At 40.1% G+C, this 25,129-nt stretch overlaps 1 protein-coding gene across 15 annotated transcripts in view; it reads right to left on the reverse strand.

Annotated features, from left to right (window-relative positions):
- Positions 1-25,129, reverse strand: part of ERC1 (ELKS/RAB6-interacting/CAST family member 1) — a 305,098-nt gene that overhangs the window by 276,095 nt on the left and 3,874 nt on the right. For all 15 annotated transcript variants that reach the window (XM_075428699.1, XM_075428697.1, XM_075428696.1 and 12 more), the window contains exon 2: positions 15,660-16,493. In XM_075428699.1, coding sequence (XP_075284814.1) covers positions 15,660-16,328 — 669 coding nt within the window. In that variant the 5' untranslated portion in view covers positions 16,329-16,493. The remainder of the gene's footprint in view (positions 1-15,659; positions 16,494-25,129) is intronic.

Below are 25,129 nucleotides of genomic sequence, written 5' to 3' on the forward strand. Positions count from 1 at the left end.
ATACTTGCCGAAGATTGCGAATCTTTAGAAACTGAAGCACATTTTTAGCGAGTTTATAAAATCGAAAGGAAAATTCAATCCTCATTTACTACTTCTGTCCAAACTCTGTTCGGGAAATAGACATTTTGAGCAGGAAATAAATGATTCCTGAGTGTCAGCATAAGCAAGACTAATTTCATTGTACAGTTCATGACAAAATCTGTTTTACAGTAATAAAAATATCTTTACAGTTCTAAGGTTATACCTTTTATTTCCCTCAGCACTGCTGTTTAAGGAACAAAGTAATGTGAAAATTAGCCTTTCTTCCAAGTCACTCGTTAACTAGAACAGTTCCCTGACACTCAGTTCACCCGAAAAATTCACTCCACTCACTAAAACTAGTACCAGGAAAAAAGGGACAACGATGACAAGTTATGCGAGATTAATGATAGTGGAAATAAAGCATTTTAAAAGCAAATTCCGTCCAAGAACAACACTAAAAAAAAAGTGCAAAGTTCAGGACTTCCTAATATTTGGGTGGATTCATACTGAATTGATTCTCCTTTACTTACCATACGCTGAACATGTGCTCACATTATTACAATACCAATTGTGTCTCATTTGGTGCGGAGACTGATGAGTACTACAGGGGGAAAAAGCCCATAGTGACAGTAATTACTAATACTGCCCAACTGATGTAGATTTTTATTGCAGAAATTAAAGATGCATCAAGAATGAGCAGAAAACTGAGATTAGTGGAAAAATACAGTCAACATGACAGCTATGTTTTTTCTAGAGAGATTCTGTCAGGTTTTGATGGTCAAATTGGTTACACATTTCCCTACAATTTCTGATGTTCACATTTTTCTGTTGTCGACCTGACTTCTGGCCACTCAGCAGATGCACAAATCATTTGCAGCTATCAATTCAACACAAACTGTGCTCTGAACACAAGGTATTACAAGAAGTCCGTGAAAAACAGGGCTCCTCTTGTTTCCATGTTAGCCATGTACATGAGTAACTGGGATACATATATGTGTGTGCCTTGGGGCACAACCTGTTGCACAAAACTGAACTTGTGCAATTTAAATCATTCCAACATCGAAGGTGACATAAAAACTATTATGCTACTCATCTCCCAACAGCCCACCCAACGCTCAAGGGGGAAAAGAAAGGAACTGTGCTTAAGGAAGATGAAACCAGCCCAAAAGAACACAAATTAAGAGATAAAATACTTTGAAAAGAAAAACCATCCATTTTAGCTACCAACAAGTATTGTACATGAGGGTGATGTTAATAATTACCAATCATTTCCTTCTAATAACAATACACCTCTAATGCCTTATACTTCATGTTTCACCTAAGTTCTTATTCTCTTGATTTAATGTTGTACTGTTTAATAGCACTTTTCTACGACAAAAACCCTCATGTCATAGACAAAAGTTCTGAAAATAACCGAGATGTTAATTCAGAACATGTTAGAACAAGCTAAAAGGGAAGCAGTTTCCTACTGGAAACTGAATCTGTCCATGGCAGTCACAGCAGTTTTGTGGCTTGACGAAGTACTAACACAGTGTCCCTCATTACTTGTTACTCAGTTTTATGACGCAGTTAGTGTACAAGGGATGCAAAGTATCAGCTACACCTGGCAGAACCTTGACGACTTACCTTAGCACTAATGGAGATCATAAGCCACCAAATTCAAGCAGTCATGTTCTGTCTTTTCAATTACAAAATACCTCACTAGTTACTCTACTGTGTGCCAATCTATTGCCCAATTCAGTCAAGAAAGTGACTTCCACAAATTAAAGGTGGGCTTTTTACCAACCCTCCCATCACTCCAAAAACATGAAGACTTAAAAGAAATTGTTCACATGGTAAAAAGTTTTGCAAGCTAATCACCATTTCTATTTGCAATGTAATACACATGAATAAAAAAGTACAAACTACTGATTTTCATAGCTTAGAAGAACAACAAAGAAGCCTAACTGAATGGAAGATTAGGGGCAGAAATACTGTCCACCCAATGAGGATTTTAAAAACAATACAAGTACAGGCTGGGCGGAGAGTGGCTCGAGAGCAGCCCTGAGGAGAAGGACTTGGGGGGGTACTGGTGGGTGAGAAGCTCAACATGAGCCGGCAATGTGTGCTGGCAGCCCAGAAAGCCAACCGTGTCCTGGGCTGCATCAAGAGAAGCGTGGCCAGCAGGGCGAGGGAGGGGATTCTGCCCCTTTACTCCGCTCTCGTGAGACCCCACTTGGGGTCCTGCGTCCAGCTCTGGGGGCCCCAACATCAGAAGGACATGGATGTGTTGGAGCGGGTCCAGATGAGGGCCATGAAGATGATCCGAGGGCTGGAGCACCTCTGCTACAAGGACAGGCTGAGGGAGCTGGGGCTGCTCAGCCTGGAGAAGAGAAAGCTCCGGGGTGACCTTAGGGCAGCCTGCCAGTGCCTGAAGGGGCTACAGGAAGGATGGAGAGGGGCTTTTCACATGGGTCTGTAGTGATAGGATAAGGGGGAATGTCTCTAAACTAAAAGAGGGCAGATTTAGATTGGATATTGGGAAGAAATTCTTCCCCATGAGGGTGGTGAGGCACTGGCCCAGGTTGCCCAGAGAAGCTGTGGCTGCCCCCTCCCTGGCAGTGTTCAAGGCCAGGTTGGATGGAGCTCTGAGCACCCTGGGCTGGTGGAAGATGTCCCTGCTCATGGCAGGGGGCTGGAACCAGATGATCTTTAAGGTCCTCTCCAACTCAAACCATTGTATGATTCTATGAAAAAATACAGTATATTCCGTCCTAAAATGAAAAAGCAGTGCCAATATAGAAATACTGAGTTAGTGACCCATTTTCATGGAAAAAAAATATTACTTCTGCATTTTTGTAGTACAGTCTGCTATTCATGAAATTCTAATTGAGCAGATTAGAAATCCAGAAAATTGAAGTGCTCCGCACCAAAACTTCATCTCATCAGTTCAGTTTTATACACAAGCCTATATGGCATACTGACCCATCTTGTGATTGGTGTACTACTAAAATTACAGTACCTTCCTTCACTCACAGATAGTTAACAAAATTAACTGACAGAGTTGTGTAATCACAGAGAAATACACACCCACTGTGCAGCACAGCTGAAGCTCACCACCCTTCAAAAAAAAAGTGGCAAAAATAAAAGATATCTTGCTTCAAGTCTAACCTAAGCATATTACAGAGCTATTATGAATACATGTCTGGAGAGCTCACAGCACTTAACATATCCAATTACTTTCTCAAGTAGCAGGTGACTCTGCTTTCTAATGGTTAACAAGAGGACAAAAATTCTCCAATATCTCAAACTGCAGCAACCACTAACTGCATGATTTTGAATAATCACATTATCTCTAACCTAATTTACCAGTTTGGATACATTTTACCATATGCATTCACAGATGGAAATAACACTTACCTTCCTGAGTGCTGAAATGTTTAATTCATCAGTATTTAAACTCCTTCAGAGGCTTAAGCATTAGAAGCTGTACAAACGTGACTACATACCAAAGAGCCTTTTATTTTGCAGCAGCAGCGCTGTTTGCAAGCTCCTCAGATAGTTTCTGCTTGTCATGCGTTGGTCGGTTTCACAAAACAGCTTTGGTGTGTGGGAACTAGATAGAAATCAGAGGAAACTAAAACAGGAGCTCTGCTCCAGGCGCACACCAGACACACCCCAGTCCCTAATGGAGAAATAAAGAAGTGAATCGAGTATCACTCCTTCAGATAGCATCAAACCACACGTGCAGGGGAATGTTTGGTTCAATAGACCAGAAGAAATCTCATCAAGAGTTAAACAGCCAATACACAGCATATATGAAGGGGTCCCACCATCAACTACTGTCTATCTACACTCAGGTCTTGCTGCACCAAATAACCTGCTAACGAGTTCAGCCTGTGAGGTACAGATGTACTTTTTCCAGATCAGTCTTCAAAGACTGTCTAGCATTCAGCAGTTCAAAGAAACATTAACAACTGTATTAAGTATAAGAAGGTGAATTAATGATTTCTTTTACAAGTTCCCAGTCATTCAGATTAAAGAAGTCTGACATGAAACACTATAAACAGTTAATTAACAAAAAAGTGACACTAAATATGAACAAATGACAATTCTCACACAGTTGAAAGAGACAAACCTCAGACCTCTTACAGGCATACTGATTTGAGCTGATTCAGCCAAATGGACAGAAAGAGAGGAATAATTTCTGAATAAGTACACACTGAATTGATTCTGCTTTGAGAAAACACAGCATGCAGTTTTAGAAGGCTGGTCTTGAACGCCTTCCCAGCTTCAGCAAAATAAAGTAAAAGTTTTTCCTGGATAGAAATTATAACTTGGAACCTTCTTTAAATGGCAAACATTGGATTTTGAATCTTATTTCTAAGAGGATGAGGGAGAGAGAACCCAACAGCAGTATAACCAAATTTGTTAAACTGCTACATGTTAAGTGCAAAGCCCAATTTTAAAGTCAAATTGTACACCTATTTAGTGACTTTAAACAAAAAAGCTCAAAAAAAGATGTATTTTATAATAGTAATTCGAAAGTACAGCATTTCCAACTACAATGGCTTATAAAGGATTAATAGTGGAACTACTAGTAGGATCTCACTAGCATGTTACAGAACTGCAAAAAGTATTACAAATCATAACCTGAGCACACACAGTAGTACCCACACTTCAATTGTTTGGTCAAATATGTGCATAGAGCTGCTCATGAATCACGGCCAAGGCATAAAACTTTTCGTACTATCAAAACCATCGGCTAGTTCAAATCAAAAATTAACCCAGTGTTAAGAAAAGTTTGGAAAAGTTTCATTTTATTGCAAGGTGCTTTTTTGGGTTCCATTCCTACCCCCCCAAAGACAAATTACTGCAGATAATTCCATTCTTTAGAACCTCCCAGACATGGTAAAGTGGATCAGGAGGTCCAAACACCCCCTGTAAAAAGGATCAGAAAATGGCCGAGTTTTTGATTTTTCTTCACCCATAAAAAAATGCTGTTGATTGCACATATATAGCACGTTATTTACCTTCTCATATGAAAGTATACCTATGCTTCCTTAGAAAGGTCCCTCCTTTGAGTAACGAGGCTCACAGATCTATTAAAATAGTTACACATTAACAGGCTCACAACCATATGGCCAAACCTGACCCATCAGACACTGTCTGAAGGAGAAAGCCTTAAAACTTGTCCTCCAAATCAAAGCTTCCATAGACAGAATAATTTGGCTTTATTCAGCTGATATACAGGCTGATGTAGACTGGGAAATTCCTCTACCTTCAAAAAAAGCACATCTATGGTTGTAGGCCTTTTGTACAGTCACTCTGGATAAACTGTTAATCTCCACAAGCAACTACATCTGCTAAAATTAACAGATGCACACACAAAAGGAAGGTTTCAGAAAAGTATATATATTGGTTCTATATTTATTATGCTAATATAAAACACAGAAAGATTGCCATACTTGGTCAGATCAAAGAATTATCTAGATTTTTACCTCTGTCCTCTCCCAAAGTTCTTCTCTCCTTCCTCATGAGGATTACTGAGCAGCATAATCAGAAAAACACTGAAATTTTGGTGTTTAACTATGCTCTACCTAGTAAACACAACACTGTCATTTATACTCCTAAACCAAACAGATGAATGACGAATTATTGCACAATCCAATTCTCCATATTCATCCAACTAAGGGAAGTAGGGAGGAAAATAAGTCTCCAGCACAGGGCACGGCACTTCCTAACAACCTAATGAAAAGCCTTAACTATGCCTGTTCTTTCTGCCCATTTACTTTTTCTAGGATTATCCTGGGATTCATCATTTCCCCTAGTAGCACTAATCCTCAGCCTAAAGCTTTTAGCATCCTCTCCATAGATGTACTTCTTTCATCCAGCAAAGAAATATGGAAACATCTTGCCACAGAAGCCAAAAAACACTTTCAGGAACTCCATATGCACATTTTCAGTTGATGCAAAATACAAACCAATATTTAAGTCTTACTGTGAACTGAGGGACCTCTTCAGATCAGATAAACAACTATGTCCCATAAAACTTCCATGAAACAAACCCTAACCTAAAAAGAGAGGAGCAAATCTTACCCTACATGCTCCTTCACTCTTTTTAAGTCTCCAATGCAAGTAAGACCACCTTTTTCTCATGTGGAAGAGAAAAAATTCTCAGCTGCTTTCAATTTGTGTGCATGAGCTGCACCTTTCAGTTCCTAAAAAGCAGAAAATCTAATTCCATTTTGTAGCACACTGGTAACACACCACATAGAAACCTCCAATCATAGTAGCTTGCTCCACTGAAAGGATCTTGCCTAGGTTGCAGAAGAATGACCACTCTTAAAGACAATGTCTTTCTCATCAATCAATCTACTGCTTCTTTAGATCAGATCCAAGGCATGAACTGACTACAGAGGATTAGCATATTCTACAGTAAACCTTTACTTTCCAAGCAGGTTTATGTTTCACAGCTGTGTTGCTTTTGACATTTATAGCATTTCTAGTCAGAGCTTAAAAGCTTTAGTATGATGCCCTGAATCCTTTAGCAAATCAAACGTGTAGTATTACATGTTTCCACCTCTCAAAAGAGACACAGCCATAAGAATAAGCCTTGTGGAGGCTTACAGCTGTGAGACCAGATGCCGGAACAGGCTGTGTGGGTACCTTGCCTCCCTAATGAAGAAAGCTCTAGTTATCTCAAGTTACTTCTGTTGCTTCACGGTTTGTTTCTGTTCATCTGAGAACTGATATCCACTTATAATGTGGAAAGTCTAAGCAATTATGCCAATAGTAAAAAAACCCGTTTGTTTTCTGACAGGAAGACAGGAGGTCTGCTATAGGACACACCACCGTCTTCAGTGGCAGGACTTCTCTCTGGTCCAAAAGAACTTAAGTCAGTGAGTTCACTCAAATAGGTGAAGCCTGAGATGAGCATTCTTGCACTTACAGGTCCTCAAAGACAACATACTACAACACAAATGTATGTTTGTATAGCTTTTCCCTCCCCTCAGTCAAAAGTACATATTTGTCATTTGAGACATGATTCCACTAAAAACCAGACCACTACTCCGACAATTTCATGACTCCTGTAAAGGAAAAAGGTGTGTAAGCCTCATTACCCTGCATTAAAACAGATAGGCTTTGCATATATATTTCTTTAATGTCAAGAGCAATCAACTACTATGGAAGACCCAGATCCTGTACAAAGTACACGAAGAAAAAAAGATTTTCATCTCTGAATGGTGGTAGCTCATGTGCTGACTTGTTTTAATCTCAGAAACAAGCGACAAAAACTATCAGAAGAAATGCATGGTCCTCTATTCTTTGGAATCCACACCAACATATAATTAGAAGACCGTCCGTTCTCAAAATTTAACAGCCCAAGGTAGCTACCACCTGATCATCTGACAAGAAGGATCAAAAATCCCTAAACGTCACGTCAAGCCTGCTTTCTCATGTAGTAGGCCTGCATCTGTGAAACGCTTAGCTGGCAAAGGAGTATTTAGTGGAGTGCCTACTCATTGACAGTGCTGCTGGTGAGAACATCATGATGATGTAGTATGCATTGGCCAGGGAAAAAAGCGCAACCAGACTTCGCTCCGATACAGATACCAGCGAGGCTTAGTTAATTCCAGACTACCATTTCTCACTTGCTTGCTTTTCCCAACCTAGGCTGTCCACCGTTTCTCTCCCCAGTCCACCGGAGCACGGATGTGAAGGGGGAGGCAAAAGAGGGGAAGAAGCAGGAAAGCTTCTGTAGAAGCAGAACTGCATAGCAACACACTACAGAACCTGATAACAGCGCAGATACATCACACAGCAACAGGCATTCAACAAAGCACCTTTTCAAAAAGTAGAATTTATTCTCCACCTCTCTGTGACATTTGCAGAGCACTGAAAAACATCTTTTTATTCGACAGCTCATCTCCATCCCTTTCTCCCTCCCTCAATAAAATGTGTATTTTCACTGTGTTACGCATGAGATTAGAAAAGCCATCACCCCTATTGCCTGGTCTTATTTTGTGTGCTTGCAGTGAACTGCCCAAGATTGTTAGGAAACTACGTACTGCCTTTAAATTCCTCTTGATGTTGTGGATTCAAATTCTGAAAGAATTTAGCTGCCTCAAACACCTGCTCGCTCTTGCTGGCTTATAGTATTTATCTTCCAAAATAAAGACAACAATCTTTACATTTTAAAAGTAATCCATACAGGAACCACAGGCCGCATAGAGCAGCGAGGACTAAATCATTTTTATTTCTGTTTCAAGGGGATCCTGGACCCCTTTGTGGGCAAAAGGACACACTTCAGTCATTTAAATCACAGGAGGAAAAAGTAGTAGTACATAAATAAAATTAAAAACGTGTACATAACTGAATAAACACTTTAAATGCAACAGCCATCAAAATCTTACATTTACTGATGACAGTGCATTACTTAGCATTCCAGTTTACAAACGAAGTTGCTAAAATTAAACTGAAGAAGCCAGTCACATGGTATTTATTCCTGTAACTGTTCTACGCAAGTTTAACTCCTCTGGTTTCTAATGCAGTCATCACTGGAAGCACTCTTCGTGGTGTTCTCTGCCAGTATTTTGGCATCTGACCGTGCTCGTTTCAATGAGCACACATGCAATAAGACGACTATTTCAAGCTTTTGGGGGTTATTTTTTTTGTTTGTTTTCGTTGGGTTTTTTGGGGGGCCAGGGAAGGAGTCGGTGTGCTGTTTTGGGGGTTTTTGGGGGTTTATTTTTTTAAATAATCCAGTCTCTTCCTAGGATGAACCTACAAGAAGACTTTCTTAATGAAGGTCAATTGACAAAAATTCACATTATCATGAGGTCTCTTCAAATACTGATCTAGATGTTAATAATGAATCCTTTGATGGAATCTTTCTTTTCTTTACGGTTTAAATGTAAAAATTGACTCTGCAATGGCAAAATATGATATATATTGGTATGCCCCAATTTCTCCCAATCAGTACAAAAGTTTTTGGTGTTTAGTTCAAGGCCATAAATAGAAAAAAAAAAGTATAGTTCCCTCAGGATAAATAAAGGAAAACATACTATTTAATATTCTTTGGAAGCAAAAGTGACTGCAGGAAACACAATACAACAGGGCATGACTGAGTTACAACAGTAAAATGAACGATTACTAAATCAAGTGGGGTTTTTTACAATTCACTACTACCTTTAGGTTAGAACAGAACTTTACAAAAACTGATCGTTGCTAGCTGCTTCTCAAGGCTGCCAATATAACCAAAAACACAGTTTCTGCTTCCCAGTCCAGGCACTATTACTGCAAGCACTAAGTAAATCACATAGCTATAACAACTGGTATCAACACAGAAGGAAACGGACTTTGTGCTTGAATTTTTTCAGCTACAAAAGGTGACTCTGGTCTTTCCAAGAGGACCCAATATAAATCTGAAAATCCCACATTAAAATATAGTTGTCTAGACCTTACGGGTTACAAAACTAAGTTTAGCTGAAAAGACTTTCTTTTCCAGGTCTAGCAATTGTTATCTTCAGATAAAAAATAGAGATACAATTATGATCTGCTACATTTAGTGGATGCAGTCATTTTTCCCTCTGTTCATCAGATTATGCCAAAAAATGCACACAAAAGCTACAAAGCATTATCCACACAGGCAAGAAACACCAGCGTAATCCCAAATAGCTATGCTTACCTGCTGACAAGCCATGTAATCTGATTTCTGTCGAGGAGCTCAAATCACCACAAATCACTATTGCCAGAAACGCTGGTATTTTATTGTGTTCACTAAACACACGTGCCTATACAAAAATAAATTCAAAGGAATTGTATAGTGGACTATCTAGAGCGCTACCAAGTTTCTTCTCTTTTTCCCCTCCTGCCAGCGGCGGCTAAAGTGGCATTTCCAAATGTTTCTTTCTTCAATTACTAATTCATATAGCTGGCATGACTGTTTTTGATAAGTTATCCAACACCGCAATCACTTTCAGAGTACAGAAATGTCTCCGCTAAACTATTTTGGTCTCTAGCTCTTATCTCAGAATATACATACATATATATTTATGCTAAACACAAAAGTTTCTCTGCCTTCAGTGTTATACAGACTGTCAACAGGATCTTAGGTCCCTACTTCGCTGAAAAAAACAACCCTCTTTCCAACTAACAGTTTAGTGATGGCAGCCCACTCTGTTGTATCATCTTCAAGTCTGTGAGGCTTTCTAATACCACCAAATGAAAACAGTTTTTTAAAAAAAAAAAAAGAGCTCTATTTCAGTTTTTTGCCTTGGAGGCATACACAAAGACTGGCATACGTATTATTAGTACAACTTCAATCCTTTTTCCATCCACTGGCAGTTCCATCAAAAGTGCTCCTCTCCTTTCTACTTCAATCAATACCACGCAGAGTAAGACAGACATATGAGAACACTGAATTTGGTATTAGAAAGCTATAATATCAGTACAAGACTGCTGTTAAAATGAACTATAATGTAGGAGCAGCTCTGTGCTATTGCTATCACCTATTATTGTTCAACTGTTCACTGAGTGACTAAAAGGAAGCCTGTTCCAAACCAGAGCCTCACACAGTTTCAAGCCACCTTGTTTATATTTTGAAAAGTAAGAATACTTACGGGAAAAAGTAACTCGGACACCAGAATTAGGATAATGCTGCAAGAGACAATGGCTTCTAGAGAAATACAGTAACACATACAAGTCTTTTCAGGATTATACACACTGAATGATGGAATAACACACTGCAGTCATAGTTAGGAGTGTAATGTCTGAACAGTCTCAATACATACTGGACAAAGAATTACAGCAGAAAGAGTCTGCTGTTTAAAGTTCTGCAGAATTTAAAGTAACCCCTCCCCCAGTTTAATAGCAAAAAGCACAGTTAAACTACTAAGTTCAACAGTACCACTGATGCCACCCGTTTTATTACAAGCTGCTTTCCAGTTGGTAGTATTCCCCTTGTATGTTTAATGCATCAAATAGAGACCAGCCGTTCAGCCTATGCTACAGCTCAAAGCAACTCAAGATATTAGATTCTACCTCCATAGGAAACAAGGGAGAAAAGGAGCATTGGGGAGCCTAAATAAGCACAAAAAGCCCAATATTGTTTCCTTATAGAATTACAAAAAGACAGAAGACAGAAGGCTTGTCTTTTGGGTGACATGACCATTTCTGAAGTCACTACAAAGTGCTGCAGCTTGATGTCTCAGATATCAAGCATTTTTGAGGAGATAGTTTTGAGTTATCCTAAAAGAGAATTAAGTTCAAACTTTGTGCTGCAACTGGTGAAGGACAGAGGGAACCTTAAAGCTGGCAACATTCTAGCAAGCCAACAAACATCTGCAATTGAAATAATTACTTAAGTGTAATGCTGTGGGATACAGATAATGCCTTTCAGCAATGACTATGGAACCACATATTGCGCAATTAAACATTCATAATGGGATAAAGTTTGGCTTTCTATCAACTAATAACCAGCACAGGAATGGTACTAGTATTAGAATGACACAGTACAAAGACAAATCAAAACTTTTTTTTTAATATAAAAAACACCAAAATTAAATAAATGTTGAAGTGTGAATTAATCAGAATTAATTTTCAGAGGAAGAATGGACTCGTTAGAAGCTCAGCCAGTCTCACAACAGCAGCACCCAGCGCGTTTAAGACACTAACATATGGCCAACTATATTTTAAAAAAGTGAGATGCTCCTTCCACACGACTATGAAATGGAGTTTACTTCCTACACTGGAGAAGAATGCTGACGAAATGCTGAAGTACACCCATTTCACTTCTCCATCACCATAAAGTCGAATGTTCTTCAAGTGCCTACCCCAAGCAAGGTGAAATTCCTTTCAGAAACATTTTCTTGGCTAAACTCTCTCACTGACATCCAAGACCTCTAACCACAAAAATGCCACAGAAATACATCAAAGTAAAAAGATGTTGTCAGCAGTACCACATTATTGCAGCTGAAACATAAATCAGACCTTAAAGGTAGATCAGGCGAATGTAGGAAATTTCATCGCAGGGCATTAGACATCAAATTTGCATTGCACTACTTATCACCTTGTTATAAGCAAGTTTCAACTGAGAGGAGCTCAATTGTTCTTAAGTTCCACATAGTCCACCATGGTCCAGTTTTTAGGGAAATTACTTCTATTGAAGTGCAAAAAAATACTCCCTGTCTTTCCTTCCCTCTTCTGGCTTCTGATGAAGGGGTTTCCAGGGAAACCTTTAAACCACACACACTAAAAAAAAAAACATTATTTTTCAACTCAGAAAAATACAGTTCCTACTAAAACATGCTGATACCATGTCAAAAACAAGCTCCTGTTTATTGGTTCCATCGGTTCCTCCCTGCATATGCATGGGTTTGTTCACCTTTGCAAAATCATTTGCACTCCCCTTTTGGCTTCTTGCAAAGTGTAATTGGTTAACTAATCCACATTGCACCGAAAACTATCATATTTTTCCCAGAACTTATGTTAACTCAGGAATAGTTTCCATGTTGAGTTTGGAGCTCTTCAAAATGAGATGACAATGACATTTGCCATTTATGAAAAGAAAGGATTTTCTAGCTCTTCAAGATCAGTAACAAAGGATGACTACAATAAAGTTCAGCATATGCCACACTCCGTAGCTGCAGTATTTGCTGAGAGTGGCTGATGAACACAGCTGTGCTGCACCACAACTGGTGAAAACATCACAACTGAGCAAGACTACAGCACTCTCCACCCAAGTGAGAGCTATCTAGGTGCACGTGCATGACATGCTCAGTACTATACCCAAGATATCCCCGCTATCTGTTGCCCTACGACAACCACCAAACGAGAGAGATGTGACGGCCTCAGGACAAGCAGCACGCTCTTTAGTCTCCCTATTCATTCTCTGATCTTTATCAAATTCAGAAAATTTCTTGGAATTCAGTAAACGATGCATCCGTAATTGTGATTTATTTGCACGTGTTCCCATGAAGTGGGGAAGAAAACCCAAAGACACCAGTGCATTTTTCACAGAAGGCTGAGGTAGCAATCAACCAGACTTCACATTTTCACGTATTTTTAACAACTTCCAAAACCAAGAGGCAATCCAATCATTCAAAGTTGAGGTGACATGAACAGCAATTAAAAAAAAAATACAATCAGGAACAATCAAGTGTCCATAAAGGAATAAAGAGCCAAGACCACAGCAAAGAGATTGAGATGACCATCAGATAACGGCACAAGTCAGCCAGCATCTTTGGCTCCCTGACTAGAGTCAGTTTTTAACAATGCAGTTGGCCTTACCTAAACTTAATTCTGCCCATGTGAAAACTCTTTATTAAAAGTGATGTGCTGAAATACTCTTATTGAGGTCTAAAACACCAGCTCCTGCAATTATACTGGAACTCATTTTACAGGGAGGCTGGAGGGGTAATGAAGAGATTTTTCTGGTCCCCCAAAAGATCCGAGAAATCCCTTGTTCAGTGTCTAAACAGAGAAGTCTGTTTAATTACAGTAAATCCTATTAAACTGATCTTCCTTATAAAGGCTAAAATGACCAACTCCAACAGGCTATAGAAGACATAATGAATTCAGAGTTTAATTAGGACACACTCTTAGCTAACTATAATCTATTAATTAGCATTCTTAGTTTTTACAGCTCACTGCAATAATATCCTTTTACTTTTAAATTGCACCCTTCTTTTTTTGGACCAAAGTTATACAATTCTACCAGTGTGGTAGTAATTATAGTGATTGCCTAGAGAACAGCGGCCTTGGAAATATCTGTAAATGTTTAATTAGGGGATAAAGGAAAGACAAGGCACAAAAAAAAACCCTTAGATAGAGGAATCACTGTTCTCCAATCTATACATATTTAGTAACCACTTAATACATTCTAAACCACACATTCACTGCATTTTTCTTGCAAGATTTCCACAGCATCCTCAAATGTCAAAACTGATTTCAGAAAAAAATGTTACCATATTCCAAGACGTTCTTTTCAGTACAAAAACAGAACTCAAAAAATGAAAAGAACTTGAGAATTAGAATACTTATCTACAGTTGAAATACAAAGAGCATCAGAAAGTTGAGCGAACGATATTCTATGTATTCATTATACTGGTACTGTACCACTGTAACTAAAATTTTCACTGCATTACTCCTTCTAAGGAAATCCTACTTTTGTAATAAAAATTATTTAACTTTAGATTTTCTTCACTCCAAGAAGACATATGAAAATGAATATGAAATGCTGCACACATTAACAAATCCCATGTTGTGATACTTACCATTCGGCAAGAATACAGCTATAAAACTACATAAGTTCATTACATTATTTCATACTAACTCAAGAAAAGTAACTTAATTTCTTCAACTCAGTTCTTTGAAAAGTGAAAAGCAAAGCACAGGCAGCTTCAGTGTAGCAGATTATCACTAACCAAAAGGAATCTACTATTCAAGACAGGTCACCCGAAAGCAGAGTATAACATGTCAAGTACTACCAGCACTACCTTTTTCCCCCTCCAGCAGTTTCCCTCTTCCCTTCACCTTCTAAAGCAAATCTTTAAAAAAAGCACTGCCTGTAGCAGCAAGTACACCTGAAGAGCTTCAAGAACACGGTCACACTTGAACTATGGAACTATGTCATTAAGCTTTCTTGGATATTTAAAAAGCTCAATAGGGAAAGTAATTTTATCACGGTGAAAGCTCACTTATATTTCAGGAAACTTCTGGAGTTGAACGCTGGGCCTGTTTTCCATAAGAATAGTGAGGTTTCTTACCAGAGAGTCCAGAGGGATGCCCAACACTTTTGGCCAGAAACAACTAAACAGGAGGACAACAACTCAAAGACAAGTAGTTACTTCAGAATTAAGCTAGCAAGAAGGTCTAGGCAGGAAAATTTTGAAAAAGCTTTTAATAAGTAGAGGTGACTACAAAGAGACCTCAATTTTAATCAACCTCTCAGTTTTATTCTAATTTAGGGATGCTTTTAAGAGGGACACGACAAAAGAACTAGACACCCAAGATTCTCTGCTCTTTGGCCTATTTTCTAACGAGCCAGACCACCACAAAACAAACCCTGTAGGGTGCTTTATGATAGTTGCATAACAAGATATGCAGAGCTTACGACAAAAGAACAGATGAGCAGGTATTCAACAGCGTTACTTAAATGTAGCTAAGAACAGAATTCATAGCCGTTTGTGAAAACTACAGGTCTGGAGATTTTAACTGGAGCTCTAAAATAAGACCAGTGTAACGTGAACTTTGTTCTACCGGCAATCTGCCAACATTCAGCAACAGTTCAGTTGTATTTGGGGTCAGCAGTTAGTACATTCTGCATTTCATAGAACGCTTCAAGAGGTAAACACTACAGAAATCTTAATTTTGAACAGGGTAAAATACTTCCAGAAGGAAACCGAGCGGTTAGCGTCAGTCCTAGGAAAAAACCCCCATGACACAGAAGGAGAAATGAGCACTCAGGAGGTGGCGTACAAGCCTCACGTGAAACATTTAAAAAGAGGCTTGCAAGTTGAAAACACATCTTCTTCATACCAATTACCTGGGAAAAGCACCAATACAATTTAGCTGCTTAAATGTGACATGCAAGTTTATTAAACTCATTCAATCATGCTACTGCACTAACACAACAGTGACATTAGATGACAAACCTGGTTTTCTTCTTGCAAAACTCTATACTGTTCCTTCCAAATGGTGATTTTTGAAGCTTCATCTTTCCTCAGAGCTCTCTCCTTTTTTAGCTCAGGGCTCCAGAAGGTTTTGATACTGTTCATGGAAGAACTCAGCTTGCTTTCTTTCACCTCCACATCCTTGCGAAGCAGATCGTTTTCCCTTAGTACTTCTTTGAGTTGTGTCTGCAGATCCATTATTGTGTTATCCCTGGCCTGGCGCAGCGAGTGAGGCACAGTGGATGCCATACTCACTGGAGGCAGATGGTGCTCTCCAAACGCAATAGTATCGCTGGCAACTCCACTACTGGCAATGTTAGGGCTGCTACCCATTGCAGTCATCCTAACACCGTAAGGCAGGCGCCCCCCAGATCGGCCCAAAGTCATGGTGCTTTTCGGGGTGTCTGCACCCACGTTCTCATGGTCACTTAGATACATAGGGCCTGACGTAGCATAGGCAGCGTTTAAGGACTGAATATTTTCCATAGAAAGGGTTTTCCCACTGCCACCCCCAGTACTACTCCCAGAACTGCCTCCTGTGCTGTTGGTTCGACGATGGCCCAAGCGTGGTGACCGTGGCAGCCTTGGTGAACGCCCTGGACTCTGGTTGCTTGGCTCAACCTTACCAACAGACCGAGCACTTCCATACATGATTAAGCTGGTGGTATGAGGCAATTAGATAGGCATAAATCAGGAATGAGAGAAATCCTGCTAAGTTCTTCAATGGTTGTAAGTCTGCTTAAGGCCAGTCACAACTTATAACAGATCCAGTTGTCCATCTTTGAAGTCACGTGCTCACGATGTTCAGGACCATATCTGTATCAATAAGAATAACATAATAAAATCTGTATCAATAAAAAACCATGTTAAATACCTAGTTTATCACCAAATATTTTGTCCCACATTAGAATAAAGTGTATTCTACTACCTTTACACTTCTCCAGCATCTTTTCAATTCCCACTCAAAAAAAGCAATCTTTTATCTAAACCTTAATATTTAAACTCAAAAAGGAACTTCTATTATTACTTTTCTGTTCTTATATTCTCACAGTAAAGAGAGAAGAAAAAAGAATCCGTCAATTTTCAAGCCATAATTTTGTTGGTCACAGCCTGAACTCTACAAAAGTTGTTTAATTTTTTTTCCTATTTCTAACTGGCCCTAATTCTTTACTACTTACCTTCTGAGTAAGAAAGACAATCAAAATTTAAAGCCCATTCAGTAGTATTTTTTTTCCTTCAAGCACTGCCAGCTTCCATACAACACAGTTTCTAAACCCTGCTGCTGTGAAAATAACCCTGCAAATGGGAAGGCAGGATGGACTGAAATGACTCTGATCATGACCTCGACTAGCAAGTCCCTTTAATGCTGCTGTCAGCCATCCTTCAACCTCAGAATGCAGAACCAAAGCTAAGAAAAATCATTAAATTATTACTGACCACAAAGCTTAAGAAAGTACAGATACAACTCTGAAAGAACAGCAGTCACACAGCAATGGGACTAATGAGGTTAAAAGGCACAAGAGACTCACACCTGCACTGCAAACTGGTTCCAGTCTCTTGTTTTCTCTCAAACTGGGATTCAGTCCTAAGCATGACTTCAATCTTTGTTCAGGTTAAGGAAAGACTTCAATCAAAATACACTTCTCTCATTAACCAGCTCAGATTAATTCCATTGCATAATATCACTCCAACAGCAGGGACCTCTTAAAACACAGAACAATGTGACATCACCAAGTTGCAGCTCCTTCTCCCCTCTACTTCTTCTTTAAAAAAGAACTCTGGTAGCATGTGCAATAAAATTCCTTATTTTTGCACTGTAACATTGTGCTGTTCTAAAAATGCTAGCAGGTGACTCTTTAGTACAGGGGCACTGGGCTAAGACCACTGTTAGTAAGCAAGATCTAGCAGAGGAGAAGAAACAGGGATGAAATCCACTTTTGTGGCTCAACTACGGCACTGTAGAACTACTCCCACCACACAGGTATCACTTTTTTCCCAGTGATGACTATTTCAAGTCATTGCTAGGCTCAGGTGAAATCAAAACTAGAACATTGAATCACTCCTGGTCTGACCTCTTCCAAGTAGATGGAAGAATACCAGATAGTGTCCAAAGAGCAGCAGCATCTTATACCCCCCAGCATCTTTCCTTTCACACCAGCTTTCATCTAGCCTCACCTCCTGCTAGGAAGTTAGGTTTGCTAGATATTAGGAATCAATTTTTCCAAACCCTATGGCATGTTTGTGTGATAGTAATTGGGCAAGCAGGTGAAAGATTAGGCTTAAAAGAGGCATACGCTTACAAAATAAATTGTAGAAATAGTAAAAGTGGGTGGAGGGGAAGAGATCAAAAAATAATGTTACAAAACGTACTGGAAAGGGGAAGAAAGAAAAAAAGCAAAAGCCTGATGAAGAAGAGATACATCATTTTTCCTTTCAGTTACTATAGGAAAAGATACAACAAGCAACAGTTTTACAATTTTTAGTTTAACCCTAAGTTTTAAACAGAAAACAAGATCAGAGTAAGACAGTATTTTTTCATTTTCACACTATTTCATAGAAGATACATTAGCATAAGTAATTTTACAAGCTTATGGAAGCTGATACTGTTTTGTGAGCAGTCCTCAAGAAGTTCAAGTGCTCGCTCTCTCTGTCTCTCACATTCTCTTTTCTAAATGACAACCAAAGTTAGCAACAATATTCCTAGGGAATATTTTAAAACACATGTACAAAGGAAAATAAGCCAAGGAAAGATAGCCAGCGGCATTAATAATTGAAGTTAGCTACCAAAACACCACCTATAGATTATATTTTTTTTTAATACAAGTTACAGATAAGACATTTCTTCTATTTCAGCTACATATCCTTATGCAAAACAGTACAGAAATATAAACCATGTAACAAAGTCTACAGTGCTCCACTGGAGTTGCTTCAGTAAGCTAGACACTGTGCCCCAGATCTGGAAGAAAAACACTTCTTCCAAATAGAACAGCTATTTCAGACTAATCTCACTGTTTGAGATATCAAAATGCTAAAAATGCTGCTGTGACACCACTTGAGGACTCAAAACAAGCCAGATGTGATTTCTTAGACACTACATAAAGTACATTTAGCTGAGAGCTTATATTCACAAGGATTTTCTTGAAAAATAATCCAAATCACAGCACTTAATTAATTTGCTAGAAACTCACCACAGTAAATCCGTGCAAACCGATTTAAAGTCAATGAGTGTTTAACGTGAAACAAAAGATTAGACATGTTTTATGCTGTGAGTTTTAGTTAAAGCACTTCCCACTAAAACATTAAGTTTAAATGTTGGCAGAAGTACATTACTGTTGCTTGCTGACGTATCACCTAGTCAAGTGCTTCACAACATCCACGAAGCACACAACAGATTTTAGATCATTTCTAATGAGTTAATCATCCCCAAAATGGAAAAGTTTCATTTAAACTTGCTGACTTGCTTTCGCTAATGTTCTCTTCAACTACTAACAGCTTTTCAAAGAATGAAAATGACTGAAGTCCTTGACAGAAAAGCAGTTTCCCGAGCAGCTGACAGGAGCTTGTACCACAGCAGGTGCCGTGCAGTGGCCGCTGTCTAATCTACTGGGCAGGCAGGTCAGCTCTTGTCCACCTTCAGTGGAAACACCAGTCCCACACCAACTCAGCCCTCAGCTTTGTTTCACAGGTAGGCACCACTCCCTGTGTTACTCCAGGAAAATCAAGTAATTCAAGCTATGGAAGCCAACTGCTAGAATTAGATGTCGATCAGGGTGACAGAAAGGATTCCTGGAGCAGGCACACGTGCAACTCGGGGAGAAGAACTCTGGCACCACTGCCGCCACCACCACGTGTACACTGCACCCGCTTCTCAGAGGCAAACCCAAACAACAGCAGTAGATTAAGAAAAGAAGTAGTCTTTGGAAAGAAGAAAATGTAATACTGTAGTATTTCTCTTGAAATGAGAACTTTCATTACGCCACTGTTAGACTTTAAAATTGCAAATATTCCAAATCTTAACTCAATACACCCTTCCAACCATCCAGCTAGTCTCAGTATTTTTAGTGACAGAGATCTGTCACAGTTCAAGAGAAAAGAAAAAAGAAACCAGTATGTTACAAGATAAATCTGAACTCTTTTTTATTCCCCCACTCCCTCCAATTTTTTTCTAGTAGTGTTTATCACTGGCCATTTCACTTTGTTCGCATCAGGAATCCACAAGCACAAGTATATATTAAGACAATTCACACTAGGAAAAACATCTTTCATCCTTGAAAAAAGTGAAGTGAAGGAAGTGACTGAAACACCTTTGCTCATTCACAATACCAAGTAATCAAGAAGAAAGAGTTCCAGTTTCCCTCCGGGGTCCAGGCAAAACTACATGAAAGATTTCTTTCAGATAGCAACATAACCAGAAAAGTTAAAGTTTTTCAATATTCTGACGCACACTAGCATTTTACTAGGAATCTCAGAAGTACAGTCTTTTATAGAACTCTTTTAGGTTGGAAAAGACCCTTAAGATCACCAAGTCCAACCCTAAACCTAACACTGCCAAGTCCACCAGTAAACCGTGTCCCTAAGTGCCACATCTACACGTCTTCTAAACACCTCCAGGGATGGTGACTCCACCACCTCCCTAGGCAGCTTGTTCCAGTGCTTGATAGCCCTTTCAGACAAGAATTATTTTCTAATATCCATGCTAAACCTCTCCCAGCACAACCTGAGGCTGTTTCCTCTCGTCCTATCACTTGTTAGCCAGGAAAAGAGACCAACACCTGCCTCACTACACCCTCCTTTCAGGTAGTTGTAGAGAGCAATAAGGTCCCCCCTCAGCTTCCTCTTCTCCAGACCAAACAGCCCCAGCTCCCTCAGACACTCCTCACAGGACTTGTTCTCCAGACCCCTCCCCAGCCTCGCTGCCCTTCTCTGGACACCCTCCAGCACCTCAATGTCCTTCTTGGAGTGAGGGCTCCAAAACTGAACACAGCACTCGAGGTGCAGCCTCACCAGTGCCAAGTACAGGGGCACGATCCCCTCCCTGCTCCTGCTGGCCACACCGTTCCTGATCCAAGCCAGGATGCCCTTGGCCTTCTTGGCCACCTGGGCACACTGCTGGCTCATGTTCAGCCGGCTGTCGACCAGCACCCCAAGGTCCTTTTCTGCTGAGCAGCTTTCCAGCCACTCCTCCCCAAGCCTGTAGTGTTGCATGGGGTTGTTGTGACCAAAGTGCAGGACCTGCCATTTGGCCTTGTTGAAACTCATACAGCTGGCCTCGGCCCATTGATCCAGCCTGTCCAGATCTCTCTGCAGGGGCTTCCTACCCTCGAGCAGACCAACACTCCCACCCAGTTTGGTGGTGTCTGCCAACTTCCTGAGGGAGCACTCAATCCCCTCATCCAGATCATTGATAAAGATACTAAACAAGACCTGACCCAAAACCAGGCCCGGGGGACACCACTTGTAACCGGTCACCAGCTGGATTTAACTCCGTTCACCACGACTCCTTGGGCCAGGCCATCCAGCCAGTTTTTTACCCAGCGAAGAGTACACCAGTCCAAGCCACAAGCAGCCAGTTTCTCCAGGAGACTGCTGTGGGAAATGGTGTCAAAGGCTCTACTAAACTCTAGGTAGACAACATCCACAGCCTTTCTCTCATCCACTAAGCAGGTTATCTTGTCATAGAAGGAGATCAGGTTAGTCAAGCAGGACCTGCCTTTCATAAACGTATGCTGACTGGGCCTGATCAGCTGGTTGTCCTGTGTGTGCCACATGATGGCCCTCCAGGTGATCTGCTCCATAACCTTCCCCAGCACCGAGGTCAGACTGACAGGCCTGTAGCTCCCCGCATCTTCCTTCCAGGGAACCTATTCTATCTTGCATGAGGCCAAAATGCAGCACTGTTTCTTTTTTCCTCTTCTACTGTGACCCTAAATTTAGTCACAAATAAATCATCTCTTAACCTTACAAGGTGGTGGTAACCACAAGGAACACTATCCAACTGTGACATGAATGTATTGACCATTTTGTCTCTGCAAACTCTCCTGTAGGTTTCAAAAACCTTTGGTCCTCTCTGCCGATACAGGAACCCTTACCTAACATTACAAAGAAAAAGACTATAAACCACAAGTGTTTAAAAAACCAAAACTAACAGTGCTAAACCATTTTTCCTCATGGTAGCTTGTACACCTTTACATTTATGAAACATTAAGCTCAGTGTTCGCTAAGAGAACAAAAACTTCCAAGGAGCATCCTATCTGCAACGCAAATACAAAAATCCCCCCAAAATAATGCCAGCCAAAGTAAAAATTTCATATAGCTAGAGTCTGGCACAGCAGCTTTGCAAGTACAGAGACATGCAACTGACCTGCTTTAATATTAGTTGAAAATGCTACCTAGTTATTATGAAAAAGGTTGAAAGGACTACCAGAAGCATAAAAAGAGTAGATAAGAATGACAAAAAATAGTACTTTGAAAAACATTTGAAAAAAAGACAGTTACAAACACATTTTCTGCATGAAAATGGGAAGATAGGTAACAGTAAAGTACATCCTGCCTGAAGTGCCAGCTAAGAAAAATGCCTTCTAGGATCACACGTATCATCCAAAACCACTCAGAGACAGATACCATAGACTGTGAAAAAAAGTTCATAATCTGGCAGTTAAATGTACTTAAATGAACTACAGTGCAACTTGTGGCAACTACAACGAATCTGTTTCATTACAATAGCCTAGCCACAGCCAGCAAAAAGCAGTGGAGAACCGAGCCTCCTTCAAAACAGCAAAGCAGCTGCCACTCCAAGAAGAACAGCAATATCCAGAACCGTACATCAATGAAAATAGTAATTCAAAGCAGCATGAAAGCTAGTAACCCCTGTATCAGAACCAGCATGCTGAAAGAATACTAAAATGCTACCTGCACAACCTCATGCAGGTTTACTTCTAAGGCAGTTATGCAGTGAGAGAGGGCAGGAATGGGTACGCTAGTCTTGTCAGAAGAACTGGTGGTTTTCAATAAAGAGTTGTATTCAGGCATAGTAGAAATGTAAGAAATTCCAGAGGGATCAGATTAACATCAACTTCAGGATTAAGAATCCAATAAAATGAGATGTGTTTACCGACAGTGTCACACTCGGCCTCTATTTCCAGTATTTTACGTGAACCTATGGCTCAGAAAGCAGACGTTCCTGGCTACAGCTGACAGAAAACAGAAGATTCATTGACACAAAGTTTTGTTAACCTCTGGAGGATCTCTCTGTCATATAAGTACATGATGCCTTTCACAGCCTCCCCTCCTCCAGGACAAATACTAATACCATGGTAACTACTTCTAGGTAAGTAAGCAAACCAAATACAGAAAAACCTACTACAGAAATATAGGGAGAAGCATTGCTTACATTTGTTAGAACAAAACAAATTTAGGAATAACTTCTGCAGCCTTCAGCAGGCAACATTTCCTCTGCAGGTCTTCTCAGCAGTTCCAGTTCAGGACTGACACCAGCTGACAGCCAGCAACAGTCAGAGAGCCAGCTCCGTACCACCATGGCTGCCTGACAGTCAGGAGCGGGGCAGTTCGCCCACGGGCTGGGCAGGCGAGCCCACCTTACGGCACAGGGACCCCTCTGCTGCCTCCCAGCCGCACAGCAGAACCCACCCCCCCAGCTCCCGAAGACTGAACTTGTAGCACCCATCCCTCTCTGCACAAGGAAAGGGGTGAATGTCCGTTCTAAACAGCAACGGAAAAGTCCGCCCTTACAAGAGCTGTCTTAATCTGACAGGCCAGTATAGCAGACACATCAGGTTTCATTAACAGAGGTACTCCTTGTTCACACTTTCATAATTCATACCTTCATAGCTAATCACAAATAAGAATGACTAGATTATACAGTGGGACCTGGACTCTAGAACAAAGCAAGGCGGGGCAAAAAAAAAAAAAGATGGAATTCCACAACAGGAAAAGTTTATATTCCAGTAAAACCCTGACAAACATCTTTACCCTGAAATTCAAATAGTGGGTACAATGAGAGAATAGACAGGATTTGCAACAACTTAGAGGTGTGTCAACCAAGACGAAGACAAAAATTGAATTCCTGTTACTTTCTGGTGCACACAGCAACTGCAAAAGCTACGCTTGCTATGCTACTTTACATAAAAAATGTGATGTATCTATCATAGGACCATAATGTAGATTTTAGGTTTGACAAGTTCTCAAAGGCAAGAAAGCTCCCTACTTTTCATGTTAATGAGCATTACACAAGAAAATGACAGAAGAAAGTTTACTTTGGAAATTGTTCGCAAGCCAGCCAATGCTGAACACAAGGCACTGAACCCACGGAATCCAGGGTTGTTTATCCATATCAAAATATTCTTACCCTCACGGCCTTGACAGCAACAAAGCAAGAGCGATGAATGAAATTGAGATGGAAAGAAGACACAAAAAAAAAAGAACTGTTAATGTTAGGATTCCTTGATAGTACATGAATCGATGTCCAAGCACCAACACCCGTTTATGTCCAACCCTTTGTAAAGGTAGGTTGTTTTTTCTTTAAGTTCACCGACTTGCACATCTGCCATGTTCACTGAAAACAACAGTGCCCTTGTTCTGTCTCATCAAACATGAGAAGACAGGAATTGATACGTTCTCCTCCCTACACACAGACAGAGAAATCTTCCCAGAAAGATATCCTAAAAATCCCTGATAATCTTTAGGTCACTGACATATTCAAAACCACTTTTTTGTAAAAGGTAGACCATCAACCCTAATATTTTGAGGAAAAACCCAGCAGTCATTTGTCAAAAGAGTGTTTTGTTTCTAAATGTAAATTGACACTCCTGTTGCACACTTTTTAAAATCGAAAGGTTAACGTGAATGGTACACATACACTTCATCTCACCACAGAACATGGAAACCTCTTGACTATCTGTCTTTTTTAGACACCGTTATGTTTCCCATTCTCCTCTCCCACTCCTACAAGATATCCCATCCAGAATACACTACCCGTGAGTCTGAACAAGACCCAGAAATATTCATCGGCTTCCTAGTCAACGTCTCCCACAAGTGCACATTTCCTTTCATGAGATCTACTTACTCCACGAGGACGATGCGAATAAGGCAACAGAACATGCTCTGCTCCATAGCAGCTTCTTTGCAAAAGCAGTTTTAACTGGCATCAGGTTTTATTGCTTATAATTCCCATAAGTCTGGATATCAGTATAAAGGATATACTTTCACCACCACAACTTGATTATTTTATATCTTATTTGCCAAACAATGAGATCACAAAACCAAAAAGGCTCACTGTTATGATGCATGTATTTCTGCTAAATCTTTATTTACTCATATTTATATAATCTTTCTGACACACCACTTGCTTCTAAGGATTTTTTCCTAAAGCTCTGGAGGTCAGCTTCAAGTCCAGGCAGAATGTGAGGTGCTACTGATCTTTCTAAAAGCCTTAC

This window comes from Opisthocomus hoazin, chromosome 8 (genome assembly GCF_030867145.1).
Source record: "Opisthocomus hoazin isolate bOpiHoa1 chromosome 8, bOpiHoa1.hap1, whole genome shotgun sequence".
NCBI classification, from domain to species: Eukaryota; Metazoa; Chordata; class Aves; order Opisthocomiformes; family Opisthocomidae; genus Opisthocomus; species Opisthocomus hoazin.